General features: G+C 36.2%; 1 protein-coding gene across 4 annotated transcripts in view; it reads left to right on the top strand.

Moving 5' to 3' along the window:
* The window catches only part of KLF8 (KLF transcription factor 8), a 262549-nt gene that overhangs the window by 207303 nt on the left and 35281 nt on the right, over positions 1–19965 (top strand). For 3 of the 4 annotated variants that reach the window (XM_070502558.1, XM_044763992.2, XM_070502560.1), the window contains one exon: positions 9059–9132. In XM_070502558.1, the coding sequence (XP_070358659.1) occupies positions 9059–9132 (74 nt within the window). Of the gene's footprint in view, positions 1–9058; positions 9133–19254; positions 19397–19965 lie in introns of all 4 variants that reach the window. The other variant, XM_070502559.1, reaches the window with a different exon arrangement.

Here is a 19965-nt window from a genome sequence, read left to right as displayed (position 1 = left end):
ACACCTTCCTGATAGCTTTCCCTATACTCACTCCTACCAACTTTTAGAATGTTGTCCAGGGTTATCTAATGGCTATTCCAGTTGGCTGTTCTTTGGATGAGAAGACACTAACCAGCAATGGCTGAGACATTCCTAATTGTCAGCTATCCCCTTTATGCCACTTGATGAAAATATTTGTGATATGAGGGGAGGCAAGAAGTATTTTTCAGACTCCTTGATTATTGCTATTAAACAATATTAATATTTAATGTTATAATGTTGCTATTAAATAACCTTCCTTATTTCCGTGATCATTCATTCATTGGACATTAACACATTGTATGGAGGAGATACTTTGCTAAAAGATAGGATACAGAGAACAAGACTAGGTAAATATTGAGGGGCTCATCTGGTAGTGAGGGAAACAGACAGACAATGTCTCTTTGTGCTGGGTACTGTTGTAAACACTTTAACTTCACAAATCCTTATGACAACCCTGCAAGCTAGTACCATTATTAATCAGATAGGGAAACAGACACAGAGGGGTGGAAAAACTTGCCCAAGGTCTTATTGTTAAGAAGTTGCAGAGCCAGCATGTGACCCTAGGCACTCACTCCAGCGCCCACACCTTTTTACCACACTTGGGTAGCAATGTGGAGTATGGACTAGAAGGGGAAGTGACTGAAAGATGACGAAAGGGCTAGGTTTAAGAGAGATTTCTCCAGCAGAATTTATTACAGCTGTTAACTAATTGGCTGGAGATGAAGAGAGAGGAGTCAAGGGTGACTGACTATCAGGTTTTTAGACTGAGACTGGGTTGATGGTGGTGCTAATAATTGAGATTGTAAACATAAGAGGTGGAGAAGGTTTGTGAGCACATTGAGTGTAAAGGACCTGTTTGATGCCTAGGAGATATCCTTGTGGGCCAGAACTAAAGATTCTTGCCATCAACAATAATAATGATTATAATGATAATAACTAACTATATTGAGAACTTTTTATATGCCAAGAACTGTTTAAGTGCATTCACATGTAGTAATTCATGGAATTCTCACATGAACCCTATTAAATCAGTGCCATTTCCCTCCTTCTTGGCAGGTGAAGAAACTGTGATTCGTAGGGGCTAAAAAGCTTGTCAAAGTTACTCTGCTTCCTCAATGCTGCTGTCTTGTAATCCATAGGAATTGAAGAAGACCAGATAGGAGATGGCTCTTGTAAGTTGTCCAGGCTAGAAATAATGAGTCCTAGTTGAAGAGTATGTGAATGGCGAGGAAGAATTCAATTCTCTTCACTCTCCTACAGTTTTCTTTTCAGTGTCCATAAACAAAAACTTTTATTGGAACCCATCCATGCTCATTTGTTTACATTTGTTGTCCATGTGTTTGTTTATATTCCACATAAGAGTGAAATCATATGATGTTTATCTTTCTCAGTCTGGCTTACTTCGCTTAGCATAATTCCTTCCAGGTCCATCCATGTTGTTGCAAAAGGGATGATTTTGTCTTTTTTATGGCTGAGTAGTATTCCATTGTATGTATAGAACACATCTTCTTTATCCAATCATCAGTGGATGGGCACTTGGATTGTTTCCATGTCTTAGCTATTGTGAACAGTGCTGCAATGAACATAGAGGTACATATGTTACTGATTGTGGATTTCAAGTTGTTTGGGTAGATACCTAGTAGCAGAATAGCCGAGTCATATGGTATTTCTATTTTTAGTTTTTTGAGGAATCTCTTCAATGATTTCCTTAGTGGCTGCACCAGTTTGCATTCCCACGAGCAGTATATGAGGGTTTCCTTTTCTCCACATCCTCTCCAACATTTGTTATTTTTAGTCTTAGTGATTATAGCCATTTTAAGACATGTAAGATGGTATCTGAGTATAGTTTTGGTTTGAAAATGATTAATGATGTTGAACATCTTTGCATGTATTTATTGGCCATCTCTAAATCTTCTTTGGAAAAATGTCTGCTCATATCCTCTGCCCATTTTGTGATCGGGCTGTTTGTTTTTTTGTTGTTCAGTTGTGTGAGTTCTTTATATATTATGGAGATTAACCCTATGTCAGATATATAACTTGCAAATATTTTCTCCAAATTGGTGAGTTGTCTTTTTGTATTGATCCTAGTTTCCTTTGCCTTGCAGAAGCTCTTTTATGTGATGAAGTCCCACTTGTTTATTTTTTCTTTTGTTTCCCTTGTCTGAGAAGACATGGTATTCGAAAATATCCTTTTAAGTTAGATGTCAAGGAATGTACTACCTATATTATCTACCAGGAGTTTTATGGTTTCAGGACTTATCTTCAAGTCTTTGATCCATTTTGAGTTTATTTTTGTGTATGACATGAGATAGTGGTCTACATTCATTCTTTTGCATGTGGCTGTCCAAATTTCCCAACACCTTTATTGAAGAGACTATCTTTTCTCCACTATATGTTCTTGGCACCTTTGTCAAAGGTCAGCTGTCCATAGATGTACGGTTTTATTTCTGGGGTTTCAGTTCTGTTCCATTGATCTGTTTTTGTACCAGTACTATGCCGTTTTGATTACTACAGCTTTGTAGTACATTTTGAAGTCAGGGATTGTGATGCCTCCAGCTTTGTTCTTTTTTCTCAGGATTCCTTTTAGCAATTCAGCTTCTTTGGTTGCCCCATATGAGTTTTAGGATTCTTTGTTCTATTTCCGTGAAGAACATCATTGGAATTCTGATTGGGATTGTAGTTAATCTGTAGATTGCTTTGGGTAGTATGGACATTTGAAGTATGTTTATTCTTCGAATCCATGTGCATGGAATCTCTTTCCATCTCTTTATGTCATCATCTATTTCTTTCAATAATGTCTTATAGTTTTCATTGTGTAAGTCCTTCACCTCCTTGGTTAAATTTATTCCTAGATACTTTATCATTTTAGTTGCGATTGCAAATGGAATTGTATTCTTGAGTTCTCTTTCTGTAAGTTCCTTATTAGAGTATAGAAATGCAACTGATTTTTGTACGTTGATTTTCTACCCTGAAACTTTACTGTTGTTGTTAATTATTTCTTATAGTTTTCCGATGAATTCAGGTTTTCTCTATATAAAATCGTTTCATGTGCAAACAGCGAGAGTTTCACTTCTTCACTCCCTATGTGGATTCCTTTTATTCCTTTCTCTTGCCTAATTTCTCTGGCCAAAACCTCCAGTACTATGTTGAATAAGAGTAGTGATAGTGGGCATCTGTGTCTTGTTCCTGTTCTCAGAGGAATAGCCTTCAGTTTTTTCCCATTGAGTATGATGTTGGCTGTGGGTTTGTCATATATGGCCTTTATTATGTTGCAGTAATTTCTTTCTATCCCCATTTTGTTAAAGAGTTGTTATCATGAATGGCTATTGGATCTTATCAAATGCTTTCTCTGCATCTATTGAGATGACCATGTAGTTTTTATTCCTCATTTTGTTAATGTGGTGTATCACATTGATTAATTTGTGGATATTAAACAATAGCTGTGTCCCTGGTATAAATCCCACTTGATCATGATATATGATCTTTTGGATGTATTTCTGTATTCAGGTTGCCAAAATTTTGTTGAGGATTTTTGCATCTATGTTCATCAGTGATATTGGCCTGTAGTTTTCCTTTTTTGTGTTGGCCTTGTCAGGCTTTGGTATCAGAGTGATGTTGGCTTCATAGAATGTGTTAGGAAGCACTACATCTTCCATAAGTTTTTGGAATAGCTTGAGAATAATAAGTATTAAATCATCTTGGAAAGTTTGGTAGAATTCTCCAGGGAAGCAGTCTGGTCCTGGGCTTTTATTTTTTGGGATGCTTTTGATTACTGTTTCAATCTCTTAACTTGTGATTGGTCTATTGAGATTATTTCTTCTTGATTCAACCTTGGGAGGTTGTAATAATCTAAGAATTTATCCATTTCCTGTAGATTGTCCATTTTGTGGCATATAGCTTTTCATAGCATTCTCTTATAAGCCATTGTATTTCTGTGGTATCCATTGTTATTTCTCCTCTTTCATTTCTAATTTTATTTATCTGAGCTTTCTCTCTTTTTTTATTTGTAAATCTGGATAGGGGTTTGTCCGTTTTCTTCATCTTCTCAAATAACCAGCTCTTTGTTTCTTTGATGCCGTCTACTGCCTTTTTTGTTTCAATAGCATTTATTTCTGCCCTGATTTTTATGATTTCTCTCCTTCTGCTGACTTTAGGCTTTGTTTTTTCTACTTTTTATAATTCAGTTACATTTAGTTTGTGATTGCTTATTTAGGATTCTTCTTGTTTGTTAAGGTGAGCCTGTATTGCGATGAATTTCCCTCTTAATACTACTTTTGCTGCATCCAATATAAGTTGGAATGGTGTGTTATCATGTTCATTTGTCTCCAGATATTTTTTGATTTCTCCTTTAATTTCTTCAATAATCTCTTGGTTGTTCAATAGCATGCTGTTTAGTCTCCACATCTTTGTCCTTTTCTCAGCTTTTTTCTTGTAATTAATTTCTAGCTTTATAGCATTGTGATCAGAAAAGATGTTTGTTATTATTTCATTCTTCTTAAAATTATTGAGGCTTGCCTTGTTTCCCAACATATGGTCTATCCTTGAGAATGTTCCATGTGCACTTGAGAAGAATATGTATTCTGGTGTTTTTGGATGGAGTATTCTATGTATGTCTGTTGAGTCCAACTGGTCTAGCTTTTCATTTAATTCCACTGTTCCCTTGTTGATTTTCTGTCTGGATGATCTATCCATTGATGTGAGTGAAGTGTTGAGGTCCCCTACTATCATTGTGTTATTTATTAATATCTTCTTTTAGGTTTGTTAATAGTTGCTTTATGTACTTTGGTGCTCCTGTGTTGGGTGCCTAGATGTTTATAAGTGTTACATCTTCTTGGTGAAGTGTCCCTTTGATCATTATATACTGCCCCTCTTTGTCTCTCTTTACCTTTCTTATCTTGATGTCTACTTTGTCTGATATAAGTATTGAGGCACCTGCTTTCTTTTTTTTACCATGAGCTTGGAGTATCGTCTTCCATCCCTTCACTCTGAGCCTGTGTTTGTCATTGGAGCTGAGATGTGTTTCCTGGAGGCAGCATATTGTTGGTTCTTGTTCTTTAATTCATCTTGCCACTCTGTGTCATTTTATTGGAGAATTCAATCCATTTACGTTTAGAGTGAGTATCGATATATGAGGGCTTAATGCTGTCATTTTATCACATGTTTTCCAGTGCTCCTGCATTTCCTTTGTTTCTTGTCCTGTGTATTTTGATCTGCTAATTGAGTTATGTAGTTTTTTATGTTGTGTTTCTTTGTTTTCTCCTTATTTATTATTTGTGTCTGTGTTCTGCTCTTTTGTTTAGTGGTTACCATGAGGTTTGTAGATAAGATAGTCCATTTTATGATGGTGTCCTATTTCCTTAGACTAAACCAATTCACTCCCTATCCTCTTCCCCTCCTAAGTTGTTTTTCTCACATCTAATTCCATCTTGCATTGTGAGGTTATGGTTAAAATGACAAGATTATATTTGTTTTTCATGTTTTCCTTCGCTTTATCTTTAATGATACACTGGAGTATTTGGTAACCTGTTCTGATATATAGCTACAATTTTCTGATTTTGTCTACCTATTTATCTCCTTATTCCATGCTTTGTAACCCCTTTATCCCTCTTTTTTTCAGGTATGAGGGCCTTCTTGAGGGTTTCTTGTTGTTGGGGGGAATCTTGTGGCTACAAACTCCATTAGCTTTTGTTTATCTAGGAAAGTTTTTATTTCTCCATCATATCTGAAGGATATTTTTGCTGGATGGAATATTCTGGGCTGAAAGTTGCTGTCCTTCAAAGATTTGAATATCTCATTCTAGTTTCTCCTAGCCTGTAAGGTTTCTGCAGAGAAATCTGCTGAAAGCCTGATGGGTGTTCCTTTGAAGTTTATTTTCTTCTGCCTTGCTGCCCTTAGTATTTTTTCTTTGTCATTCACTTTTGCCAGTTTCTCTACTACATGCCTTGCAGTAGGTCTTTTTACATTGACATATTTAGGAGATGATAGTCTCTTCCACATGGATTTCCAGCTCCTTCCCTAGGTTTGGGAACTTCTGTATTATTTCTTTGAGCAAGCTTTCTGCTCCATTCCCCTTCTCTTCTACCTCTGAAATACCTATAATTCTTACGTTGCATTTCTTATTTGAGTCTGATTTTTCTAGGAGACTTTATTCATTTCTTTTTAGTCGTAGTTTTTTCTCCTCCTCTCTGTGTAACATTTTAATATGTCTATCCCCGGTTAAGCGGATTTGCTCTTCTACGATGTCCGCTTGTGCATTCGGGGAATCCATATTTTGTTTTATCTCTTCCATTGTGTCTTTCATCTCCAATATTTCTGATTGATTCTTCTTTATAGTTTCAATCTCTTTTGTGATGTAGCTCCTGAACTCATTGAATTGTTTTTCTACATTCTCTTTTAACTTGCGTTTTTTTTTTTTTGATAATAGCTATTTTGAATGCTCTGTCATTTAGATTACATATTTCTGTGTCCTCAGTACTGAGTTCTGGGTGCTTGTCATTTTCTCTCTGGTCTGGAGATTTAATATAATTTTTGATACTGCTAGAGGGCGTGGCTCTGTTTTTGTGCATCATGGTATTATTTGGTCACAGTTATTGCATATTGCCACTGGGTGGGGATCAACAGCCATGTATTCCGAGCTCTCTGCATTCCACCAAGATCAGGCACTGGAGCCAGTGCTGGGCAGGTGGAGGGTAGGGATACTTTCTTCTGCATGCTCATGGGGTTTTCTCACTCTGCTCTCACTATCTGCTCTCTTGGAATGTTGGCTTGATGAGGTCACCCCCTGTAATAGCTTTCACCCCAGTAGACGTATTCCCTCTATGCTGCAAGGGCCCTTGATATCTTTGATGTTCCTGTCAACAAACGTACCCTCTCCCTTTCCCCCTTGGAGGCAGCCCATGGTGTCAGATCACAGTCTTTTCAGGAGGGAGTGAAGTTTTCTCTTACTCCATTCCTCTGAGGGGGCCTCCAGCCTCTCCATCCTATGGCTGCATGAGTCTCTCTGACGTCTTTTGTGTTGTGTTTGGATGTCCTCTGTTGGAATATGAATGTTTTTTTTTCATTTTATGGTGGAAGCAAGAGATTACATGGAATGCTCACTCTGCCATGATGCTTTCCTATAGATTTTTCTGGCAGCAACCAAGAAAGATTTCCTGGCCTCATGGTGCCCCGACGTGGACTATATGAGTGTTATCTCACCTAACATTCTTTTTCTACCATAGTACCTCCTTTTCCTTTCCTCCTTGAAATCAGAAAAAGCTGCCCTTCTGGAACATCATACTTCATCGGTAATTACAACTCAAACGTCTCTCATACATAACTTCTCTAATTTTCTTTCATTCTTTCCCACTCTTGTCCCATTCCTTGAGAAAACAACACTTCCTCATTCTCCTTTTCTGTCACTCTCATCGAAAAACTTCAGAAATGTCTTGAACACCTACCATGTGCCGGGCACTGTTCTAAGCCCTTGAAATATATCACTGGAAAAAACATCAAAGATGAAAATCTCTGCCTACAAAGAGCTCACAGTCTAATAGAAATCAGAGTTTTCTGCATCTGACTTCTACTATGCTTGTTCCTACATTAACCCCAACCCCCAGTCCCAAAGAGGCTTCCTGGAAGCCTTAGAACTGTGCAGAGAACAATTTGAAATATTTTAATTCCAGATGGAGAAGTTGAGGCTTACAAAGAAAAAGACCTTGACAAAAGATGTGATTCCTGGGCATCTAACTCCCAGGTCAGTGTTCTCTGCTACACTTGCTGACTCTCTATGTCTGGTTGACCCAGATCCAAAACTGATAACAATGGGCCTAGTATAATCTCTGACATAGTAATTATGCAACAAATATTTGGTGGATGATGGATGTATATGTAGCAGTTCTCATATATTTGAATGAAAGAAAATAAAATGTATGTGTTTTGAGATAAAACTGGAAATATTTTAAAGTGTCAAAATTTTGCAGACTCTTTGATAGTGGCATAAAAGTTTTCCGCATAATCCCAATAGAACATTCTTTGTGTGTTATTGCTATCTAATAAGGACTGGTTCCTCATTTTCTGACATTCAATAAATAAAAGAATTGTTTTTAGGTTTATCGTTTACTTGTTGGTGTGGCTATATTATAATTTTGTTTCCTTGCTGATTGTGCATTTGTTGTATTTTAATTACATTAGGTCTTAAATGGCAATTGTGAAGTGACCTATAAAATGAACATTTCTGTGGGTAAATGTAATTTACATCCAAAACAGTTATCTGATTTATCGACTACCTTTTGAAATTCAACCATATCATAAATGAGGAAACTGATTATAATTGGAGACAGCATGATGTGAAATCTGACCAATTAAGTCATAAGAACGCTGTAGATATTTCTTCCTTGCCCTACGTTTTCCTCTCTTATGAGATCCAACTATTGATAGATCAAAGGAAATCTGGTTAAAGAGGTACTGGTAGGTGCTTCTGGTGGGAATGATTGTGATGGTGTAGGGCAGCTGAATGAGGCCACCAAATCTCTCCTTTCATAGGAGAAAAGCTATCTAACAAGGAAATAGAACACTGATTATATTAACGCTACCTAATTTGTATGTGTAACAGAGGTAGACAGATAAAATGCTTCTTTAGAGAGATTTGGCACTGATGTGTAAATAAGTTCATTAGGCTAAATATCCATATAGGAACATCGAACTTCTTAGAATGAGAACTAGACCAGGAAGGGGAGGATTCTAGAAACTATGTGTCTATGCTAATATTCCTATTAAAATAGGAAGGGTTGGAAAGGTGAGAAGAAGTAAATTCACAAGCATACAGGATTTGAGGGGGGGGCAGCTAATATTGTTTGGGACAAGTCAGGACCATCTTGATGAGTAGAATATCCAAATTAGAATGTTGTCCAAATGCTGACTTCTCAGTATCTACTAAGTCCTGAGAAATAATGTTCATAGAACAGAAACAACTGTAACCAAAGGTAAGTGGCATACTGTATGCATTTAGTGAGTTAGATCTTATTTTAAAATCATCTTTCCCTTGTCTCTGTTCCAGATATGGATCAACCCATAAACAACTTGGAGGTCCAACTAAATTCAGAGAGTGGCTCAATGCATGTGTTCAAACAGGTCAGTTATCAGAAAATGAGATATTAATGTTGAGTCATAATAGTGTTGAGTACCTGGTAATCATTATAGACCTGAAGCTCATTTTTCTTTCTGACAATGTGTTGAGGACTGAGAAGGAGTAAAGGAAAGGAGGCTTCCAGGAAGTACCTAAATGCCTGAATTTCAAGTTCAAGTAGGGAGTAGCTCTGGCCTAAAAGAAACATGGCTTCTGGGATCAAGGCTATAGGGTCAAGATTAGACACTTGATAGACAACAGTAACAATTTATGTAGCATTATTCCATATTCCAGGCACTCTGAAGATTAAATACATTGTCTTATTTAATCCTCACAATAAGTCTGTTGGATAGCTTATTAGTCAGGGTTCTTCAGAGAAACAAAACCAACAGAATGTATATGTCTCAATCTCCCTCTTTATGTATATATCTATAAATATAAATAAAATATATATACCTATATATTTATATATAAATTATGTATGTTTATATTTGAGATCTTATATCTTATATATATGTGATAAAAATATATATCTATCCCTAACTGTTGATTTTTTTCAATCATTTTATTGAGATCATACTGGTTTATAACATTGTGTAATTTCAGATGTACATTACTAGTTATCAGTTTCGGTATAGACTGCATCATGCTCACCACTAATTGTCTAATTTTTATCCGTCACCATATATATGTGTCCCTTTACCCCTTTCACTCATCCCCCAACCCCGTTCCCCTCTGGTAACCACTAATACGTTCTCTTTATCTATGTGTTTATCACCCACATATGAGTGAAATCATGAGGCGTTTGTCTTTCTCTGTCTGGCAAATAAGCAAAATATTTGTTAAGATCATACCCTCAAGATCCATCCATGTTGTTGCATATGGGACAGTTTTTTTCTTTTTTATGGCTGAGTAGTTTTCCATTGTGTATATATACCACATCTTCTTTATCCATTCATTAGTTGATGGGAACTTGGATTGCTTCCATCTCTTGGCTATTGTGAAAATGCTGCAATGAACATAGAGATGCATAAATCTCATTGAATTATTGATTTCAAGTTCTTTGGATAAAGAACTGGGATAGCTGGATCATATGGTATTTCTATTTTTAATTTTTTGATAATCTCCATACTGTTTTCTCTAGTGGCTGCACCAGTTTGCAGTCCCACCAGCAATGCTTGAGAATTCCCTTTTCTCCACATCCTCTCCAACATTTGTTATTTTATGTCATGGTAATTATAACTATTCTCACTGGTGTAAGGTGATATCTCATTGTAGTTTTGATTTGCATTTCCCTAATAGTGATTTTGAACATCTTTTCATGTGCCTGTTGGCCATAGTATACCTTCCTGAGAAAAATGTCTGTTCATATCCTCTGCCCATTTTTTGATTGAGGTGTTTTTTTGTTGTTGGGTTCTTTATATATATATATAGGAAATTAACTCCTTGTCAGATATACAATTTGCAAATATTTCCTCTCAGTTGGAAATTTCAGTGATGTCTTATAGTTTTCCTTGTTTCATTCACCTCCTAGATTAAATTTATTCCTAGATATTTTATTCTTTCTGTTGCAATTGGAAATGGGATCATATTCTTGAGTTCTCTTTCTGCTAGTTCATTATTAGAGTATAGAAATGCAACTGATTTTTGTAAGTTGGTTTTGTACCCTGCAACTTCACTATAGTTGTTGATGATTTCTAATAGTTTTGGGGTAGTTTCTTTAGGGTTTTCTATATATAGGATCGTGTCATCCTCAAACAGTGAAAGTGTCACTTCTTCCTTTCCAATTTGGACACCTTTTATTTCTTTTTCTTGCCTAATTGCTCTGGTCTAAACTTCCACTACTACAATGAATAGGAATGACAAGAGTGGGCACCCTTGTCTTGTTCTTGTTCTCAGAGGGATGGCTTTTAGTTTTTCTCCATTGAGTGTGATGTTGGCTGTGGGTTTGTCATGTATGGCCTTTATTATGTTGAGGTACTTTCTTTCTATACCCATTTTATTGAAAGTTTTTATCATAAATGGATGTTGGATCTTGTCAAATGCTTTATCTACGTTTATTGAGATGATTTTTATTCCTCATTTTGTTAACATCGTTTATCACATTGTTCAATTTGCAGATGTCAAACCATCCCTATGTCCCTGGTATAAACCCCACTTGATCATGGTGTATGATCTTTTTAATGTGTTGCTGTATTCTGTTTGCCAATATTTTGTTGAGGATTTTTGCATCTATATTCATCAGCGACATTGGCCGGTAATTTTCCTTCTTTGTGTTGTCCTTGTCTGCTTTTGGTATCAGGGTAATGTGGGCCTTGTAGAATGAGTTAAGAAGTGTCCTGTCTTCTTCAGTTTTTCAGAATGCTTTGAGAGGGATAGGTATTAAATCTTCATTGAATGTTTGGTAGAATTCTCCAGAGAAGTCATCTGGTCCTGGAATTTTATTTTTGGGGAGATTTTTGATTACTGTTTCAATCTCTTTACCTGTGATTGGTCTATTCAGATTCTCTGTTTCCTCTTAATTCAATTTTGAGTGGTTGTATCACTAAGAATTTATCCATTTCTTCTAGGTTATCCAATTTGTTGGCATGTAGTTTTTCATAGTATTTTCTTCTAATCCTTTGTATTTCTGTGGTGTCTGTTGTAATTTCTCTTCTTTCATTTCTAATTTTATTTATTTGAGCCTTCTCCATTTTTTCCTTAGGGAGTCTGGCTGAATTTTTCTATTTTGTTTGTCATCTCAAAGAACTGGCTCTTAGTTTCTCTGATCCTCTCTACTTTTTTTTAGTTTCTATTTGATTTATTTCTTCTCTATTTTTCATTATTTCCCTCTTTCTGCTGACTTTGGGCTTTGTTTGTTCTTCCTTTTCTAACTCTGTTGGGTGTAGTTTAAGATTACTTATTTGAGGTTTTTCTTGTTTGTTGAAGTGGACCTGTATTGCTCTGAATTTCCCTCTTAGAACAGCTTTTGCTGCATCCTATAAGAGTTGGTATGTTGTATTTTCATTTTCATTTGTCTCCAGGTATTTTTTGATTTCTCCTTTGATTTCTTCATGGATCCAGTTGTTGTGTGGTAGCATGTTGATTTGTCTGCACATATTTGTGAATTTCCAGATATTTTCTTGTCATGAATTTCTAGTTTCATAGCATTGTATTTGGAAAAGATGCTTCCTATGATTTCAATCTTCTTAAATTTATTGAGGCTTGCCTTGTTTCCCAACATATGGTCTATCTTTGATAATGTTCCATGTGCACTTGTGAAGAATGTGTATTCTGCTGTTTTGGGATGGGATGTTCTATATATATAACTATTAAGTCCATCTGGTCTAGTTTTTCATTTAATTCCACTATTTCCTTGTTGACTTTCTTTGTGGATGATTATCCATTTTTGTAAGTGGGGTGTTGAGGTGTCCTACTATAATTGTGTTGCTGTTAATTTTTCCCTGTAGGTCTGCTAGTGGTTCCTTTATATACTTTGGTAGTCCTGTGTTACATGCATATATATTCATAAGTGTTATGTCACCTTGGTAGAATGTCCTTTTTATCATAATATACTGCCCTTCTTTGTCTCTCATTGCCTTTGAATTTCATTATCTTGAAGTCTGCTGTGTCTTATATAAGTATGGCAACACCTACTTCCTTTTGCTTCCTATTTGCTTCAAGTATAATCTTCTATCCCTTCACTCCAAACACGTGTTTGCCTTTAGAGCTGAGATGTGTTTCCTGGAGGCAGCATATTGTTGGGTCTTGCTTTTTAATCCATCCAGCCACTTTGTGTCTTTCAATTGGTGAATTCAATCCATTTACATTTAAAGTGTGTATTGATATAAGAGGGCTTGATAGTCCCATTTTATGTCTCATTTTCTGGTTTTTCTATATTTCCACTATTTTCTCTTCCCTTGTGTTTCTGACTATGATTTCAGTTTGGTGGTTTTCTGTGATGGATTTCTGAGTTTTCTCTTTATTTATTTGTGTATCTGCTCTGATTTTTTGTTTAGTGGTTACCATGAGATTTGTATAAAAGATCTTGTAGATGGGATAGTCCACTTTTTTCCTTTTTTCTTTTTCTTTATGGTGATATAGTCCATTTTCTTATAGCCTCTTATCTTCATTAGCTTAAGCTGTTTCCATCCCTTTCGTCTTCCCCTCCTAAGTTTTTATCATAACAAATTATTCCATTTTGTGTTGTGAGTTTGTGAATAAATTGAGGTGTTTATAATTATTTTTGATGCTTTCCTTCTTTTTATCTTTACTTTTATAATTAAGTATTTGCTAACCTTTTCTGATAGCGAGCTGCAATTTTCTGATTTTTGTCTGTCTATTTATCTCCTTTCTCAAATCTTTGTAGTCCTTTGCCTTTTTGTTTCAGGTATGAGGGCATCCTTGGTCATTTCTTGTAAGGGAGGTCTAGAGGCAATGAACTCCCTTAGCTTTTGTATCCAGGAAAGCTTTTAGTTTTCCATCGTATCTGAAGGATAGTTTCAGTGGATAGAGTATCCTTTGCTGAAAGTTTTTGTTTTTCAGTGTTTTGATTATATCATTCTAATCTCTCCATAGCCTGTTAGGTTTTTGCTGAGAAATTTGCTGAAAGCCTGATAGGGGTTCCTTTGTAGATTATTCTCTTCTGCCTTGCTACCATTAATATTTTTTCTTTGTCATCAACTTCTGCCAGTTTTACTCTTATAGGCTTTGGAGAAGGTCTTTTTGCATTCATATAATTATGAGTTCTGTTGGCTTAATGTATTTGTATGTCCAGTTTCTTCCCCAGGTTTGGGAAGTACTCAGCTATTATTTCTTTGAACAAGCTCTCTGTTCCTTTTCCCTCACTTCTCCCTCTTGAATACCTATAATCCTTATTTTGCATTTCCTAATTGAGTTGGATATTTCTCAAAGAATTTCTTCAGTTTTTTTGTCTTAGTTCTCCCTCGTTCTCCAGCTTAAGCATTTCTGTATTTCTTTCTTCTGAATCACTAATTCTGTCTTTCATAATGTCAGCTCTGTTTTTTAAGGTTTCTAGATTTTTTTTTTATCTCATTCATTGTGTTCTCCATCTCAAGAGTTGCTGTTTGGTTTCTTTTTAAAGTTTTAATCTCTTTGGTGAAATATTCCTTCTGCTCATTAATTTTATTCATGATCTCATTGAAGTATCTTTTTGTGTTTTCTTCTAAGTTGTTGAGTTTCTTTATGACAACTCTTTTGAATTCTCTGTTATTTAGTTTGTAAGTTTCTGTAGCTTCAGGATTCATTTCTGGAGACTTGTCGTTTTTCTTCCTCTGTGAATTGTCACTGTAGTTTGTCATGGTGTTTGAGGAACTGACCCTTTGCTGGGGCATTTGTAGTAATATCAGGTCACAGATTCCACCTGCCACTTCTAGGGGAGACAGAAACTGTGTTTTCTGAACCCACAATGTCTGCTGGAAGTTGTGCTGATTTGGCTTGTCTTCATTTGCCTGCTGGCCATAGCCACTTAGCAGGTCACACATGCACATGCTGGCACTCTGGTGTTGAACCGCTACCTTGGCTGTGGACTGGTTTAGCTGGTGTGCTATGTGGAAGTGGAGAGGAGCTTTCTTTCACGCACTTGGGCCCCCTCTGAACTTAAGGGCAGTTTTTCTGGGCTTCTGTGTTTGGTAGGGGGTGTCCATGCAGTGGCTGAGCCATGCTACTCTGTGTGGAACATTCCTGCAGGCCGGGCTGCAACTCTAAAAGCATTCATGTACAGGCTTGCCTGCCCCCCGTCAAGAGATTTTAAGGAATTGGCTCACATGATTGCGGAACCCTGGTGAATCTGAAATCTCATGAGGTAGGCTGGCAGACTGGAGACCCATGGAATAGTTGCAGTTCACGTCCAAAGGCAGTCTGCTGAAAGAATTCTTTCTTGCTTGGAGGAGGTCAATCTTGGTCTATTAAGACCTTGAAGTTGAATGAGGCCAACTCACATTATGGTGGGTAATCTGCTTTATTCAAAGTCCAGTGATTTAAGTGTTAGTCCTACCCAAGAAACACCTTCACAGAAATATTCAGAATAATACTTGACCAAGTACCTGGGCACTGTGGCCCAGCCAAGTTGACACATAAAATTATCCATCACAGATAGGTGTTCTCAATGTCCTCATTTTACAGATAAGAAAGTTGTGACCTTGGATCCTCCCAGAATAAGAACTCAAAACAGATTATCTGGTTTTTACAGTCAAGCACTCTGTTAGATGTGGAAGTCCCATTTTGCTCAGAGTTGAGTTCTAAAGTCATTGCATAAGTGATCCCCAAATACTGTCAAAACTACCCTTGAAAATCCCTTAAATCACCTATAAATTTAGTATACAATTTTGTGCATCCAGTACTGATCTGTTTCTTTGATAAGTCACCAGATAAAGTATCTGGCTTACATTTAGGAGTCATATTTTACAAAAAAAAGTTTTTAATCATTGGTGTACAATTGAATTTAAGTTACATGTGCATATGGATGAGGTGCCTTTGTGCAGTTTTAATGGTATTAAACCCATTTTAATGTCTTGTTTTCCTTACTTGTAGCTATTGCCATTTAGGGACTATTAATGCATCAAAATTTGCTAATTGTTGCATAACATCTGCTGGTTTCTGGTGCTTAGTCATAGTTAATACTAAGAGGAAGCTGAGTATAAGTGTTAGGTAAAAATAGATTGGACTTGTAATAAAAAGTAGTCAGCAAACTGTTGTCAAGCATACATAGCTACCTTATTTTGAAAACTCAGTTCAGCTATGTACAATTCAAAAACTGTTTTTCCGTGAATTAAGTATGCTAAGTTTCCAGAATTTGAAAGTACTTTGAAATTCACTCAATATGTAGAAAATTGTGGTGATCTAAGCACTTTTTTTGTTTCTTGACGTTTCCAAGATATCTCACTTTTAGTAAAGCTAGGGTGCTTGTGGTACATGGCCATGTTCAAGGGGACAAAGGCCCAGAGCTTGTGTTCCATAGCAATACAATGCTGGCAACATCCTTGTGAGTAGAAGCTTCCTGGTTTGGTCCATCTGTTTATGTCATGAGGTAGGATTGGTGGATGGCTGTCTAGTTCAGGACACATGTACTGCTCCTCCTTCTTTGAATTCCTATATTACCTTACCATATAATGAATGAGCACTTGGTTGTCACTTGTCCTTTGTTTCTAGTTTCTGATTATTTCCTAGAAGTAGGATTTCTTGGACAAAGTGTATGAATAGCTTTTGGGTTCATATTGTATTATACGTCTCCCCCCTCCAATTTAATGTTGTTAAATTTTGGCATGTATTCTCACATAATTGCATATATTCTCTCACTTTCTCTCTCTCTACCCCCCTCTTTCTCTCTCTCTGTTTCTCTTTCTCTTATTTCTTACCTTTGAAAGTAATTTGTATTAAGAAATTTTATCCCTAAATAATTCAGCATGCATCACCTACTAATAATCACATTCTCCTACATAAATACATCAATACTATTACACCGAAGAAAATTAACAATATTTCTATAGTATTATCTAATTGAGTCATACATTTCTAAAAGTTTCTCTGTGGCGCCTTTCCCCACACCATTCTTTCTGCCTGGAATGTGCTTCAATCAGCCTCTCTAATTTATGAAATCCCACACTTTCCTTAGGGCCCAAATTCCAATTCCATCCCTTCTGTAAAACTTTTACTGATAGCTCCAACTCTCACTAATCTCTAGTGCACTTGAGGTCCTGGAATGCTAAATTATCCTTATCAGTCGCTCATGTGGCTCTGCTTATTACTTGTTCTCTAATTGTCAACTGCTTCATGTAAATATTTCTTGTTTTCACAGTGGTATTCTTTGTCTTTCAAATTTCAATTATTTATATACTACCTTAACAGTTTTTGCCGTATTGTTATCATTAATATTATTTACTTTCTTTTTAAAAATTAGCTCATTTAAAAATAAATAAATAAATACCTGTATTAGTTTTGTCCTAAGTAATCTGGAGAATTCTGGGTTTGATATGGAGTATTAGTTTCCTAGGGCTGCCACAACAAATTAGCACAAATTGGGTGGCTTTAAACAACAGAAATTTATTCTTTCACAATCCTAAAGGCAAGAAGTCCAAAACCAAGGTATCGTCAGTGCCACAATCTCTTTTAAGGCTCTAGGGGAAAATCTGTTCCTTGCCTGTTCCCCCTTCTGGTTGATGTAGGTATTTCTTGGCTTGTTGCCTCAGCACTCTGACTACATCTTCACATTGATTTCTCCTCTGTGTCTCTCATCTGTGTGCCTCTTATAAGGACACTTACCATTGAATTTTGGGCCCACCTAAATAATCCAGGATAATCTCCTCAAGATCCTTAGCTTAATTATATCTGCAAAGACTCATTCCAAATAAGGTAACATTCATGGGTTCTTAGAATTATCAGGATGTCAACATATCTTTTTGGGGAACACCATTCAGCCCACTCCAATGTCTTATATATATATTTTTTCCTAATATATAATAAATAAATATTTAACTATTTAAATAAAATAACATATCCATGCACTACCCAAAAACCATCTTAGATGCTTTGAGGCAGAAAAACTGTTTCATTTTATTATTTTTCATATTTTCCATAGAATGAAATGCTAGGTAATATTTCCATATTTTCATGCTAGTACTAATCAAATACCTAATGAATGAATATGTGCACACATATACATACATTTGTACAAACATATATATGCATATTTCTGACCTTATTTTGCCTGGATGTGGCTGCTACTATGCTTGACACTTTCTCCCAGGCTCTTAGGATTGTCTAGTTCATTAGTATATACAAACTGATAAATTATTTTGTCTTATAGTGTTCCATTTTCGGACATTATTGAGATGGTGGTGATGTAAGATTTGAATTCCCTCTAGATTTAGACTAGGTCTAGCTTTCTAATAATATCCAACTCCATCTACCTCTCCTTTCTCTAATACCTGATGTCTTTATTGGAGAAGGATTGGAGTTTCAGAAGGTTAAACTAACTTTTTGACTTAAACAATGAATGTGCAGGTATATGTGTGTATGTGCATGCATGTATACTGAGGCATGAAAATTATTAGTCTAAGCCCAGAGTGAAGCTAGAAGGGACCTGTGTACAAAAGAAGTTTTCTTCTTTCTGGTTGGGAGGAGTCTAGGCTTTATCTTATTACCATGACAATGCTCCTTACTCTCCTTTCCCCCTACTGTGCTGTCTGGAGTATTTTTTACTTTCCTTTTCTTTCTAGTCTTGCCTTCCTACTTTCAAGCTCTAAATTAGAGCTGTTTTAAACAGTTGATTCCCCTGATGCTCCCAGGCCTTTCTACCTATCTTTATCAAATTCTCAAGGGCTTAAATATTTGTGAAATTAACCACCTTTTCTCTGGGTTTCTTTTTAGAATTGAGGGTCCTACCTCCCTTTATTGATCATCTTTGGTTATATATTAATAAATAACTCCTTTTTGTCAACTCAGATTGGCTTCAAATCTGATTAGGATTCTGAACATTTGGGGAGAAAGGCTATGGAAATTAAACTTCTCTCCAAACCACCCAAGTTTCTGTAGTTTTTTTCATACCCAAACTTCTTCGTAGACTCAGAAATGTTAGAAAACTGCAGCCAAAAGTTTTAAAATAGCAAATAGATAAAGTAGCTATTTTCTCCCTTTGAAAAGTGATAGTGACTGACTACAGAACACTTAAAAACCTAAGTCATCACACAATGCTGAAGATGAAAGGAGGTGACTTAAAAAGAAAAATTCAATGGCACAGCTTTAAATCAATCCTCAGATGAGCTTCTAAAGCTGTGATAATTATATTGAATGAAGACTAGAATGGGGAGCCATCTTGAGTCATCTTGGTGAAAATTCTTAAAAATCAACAAAACTCTAGGGCTAAAAACTCACTCACTCCTTACTTTATGTTTTCTTCATAACTTTAAGTATAGTATGCTATGTACAAGGAGAAGGTAAGGGAGATCATATGTTGCTTTTTTTAACGATAGGGGAAGTTATGTTAATAATATAGAAGAAATCAGACTATATATAAGAATTCTCATTAAAATTTTTTTGACCATATTGAAAAGAGAATTCTCAGTGCACAGAAAAAGTTATTTACCATAGTAATGTGTAGATATGGAATGTTTGTCCTATTATGTCTTCAGGCCACAAAGCAAGAAACAGTGAGGTCAACCTTGAGAGCGGCTTTTGAGCATAGTCTGTTTCTTGAGGAAGCTTACTTGCAGAATGCATCATTCATAAGCAAGGAAATCTTTGCTACAGTCTGGATTCACTTAGGCATAACAGGTACTCTTTAACATAATATATATAGAAGGGAAGGTGCGATGATATGCTTTGGGGAAGTTATTAAAACAATAAAACCCAAACTGGGCTTCTAACATTTCTTTCAAAGTCTTGTGATGATAGCATAAGAGGAGTATCATTGAAACCCTATCGTGGACAGGGTTTTTGTTAAGAATTGGTAGACCACAAGGCAGGCCTAGTCTATGGGACACCTCATGTTGGCTTGCTGAAGCAGGGCCCTGTAACATCTTATCTCCTCAAGGTAATAAGAATAGTCTATATGTTCTTCAGTTTCTGTACTTTCATTAGTAAGTTTCCATTTTGGATTTTCCTGAATAATAAATTCTTCAGTAAAATGAACAACTGTAGATCGAGTACCAGCTAAGCACAAGGCCTTGAACTAACAGTATTATTCTAGGCAACACTCAGGGTCTTGGAGATGGCCTCTGCTTAGCAAAAGACAGTAAGGTTGCCAAAGTTTATATTTAGTATTCAGAGCTTCAGTTTCCTTAGGTTTCTGAGTCTAAAGCATAGAGTCCATAAAGTCCCTAAAAATTTACCTAGGTCCTTCC

Source organism: Equus asinus, chromosome X (assembly GCF_041296235.1).
Source record: "Equus asinus isolate D_3611 breed Donkey chromosome X, EquAss-T2T_v2, whole genome shotgun sequence".
In the NCBI taxonomy this organism is placed as follows: Eukaryota; Metazoa; Chordata; class Mammalia; order Perissodactyla; family Equidae; genus Equus; species Equus asinus.
This window is presented reverse-complemented; position numbering and strand designations above follow the sequence as displayed.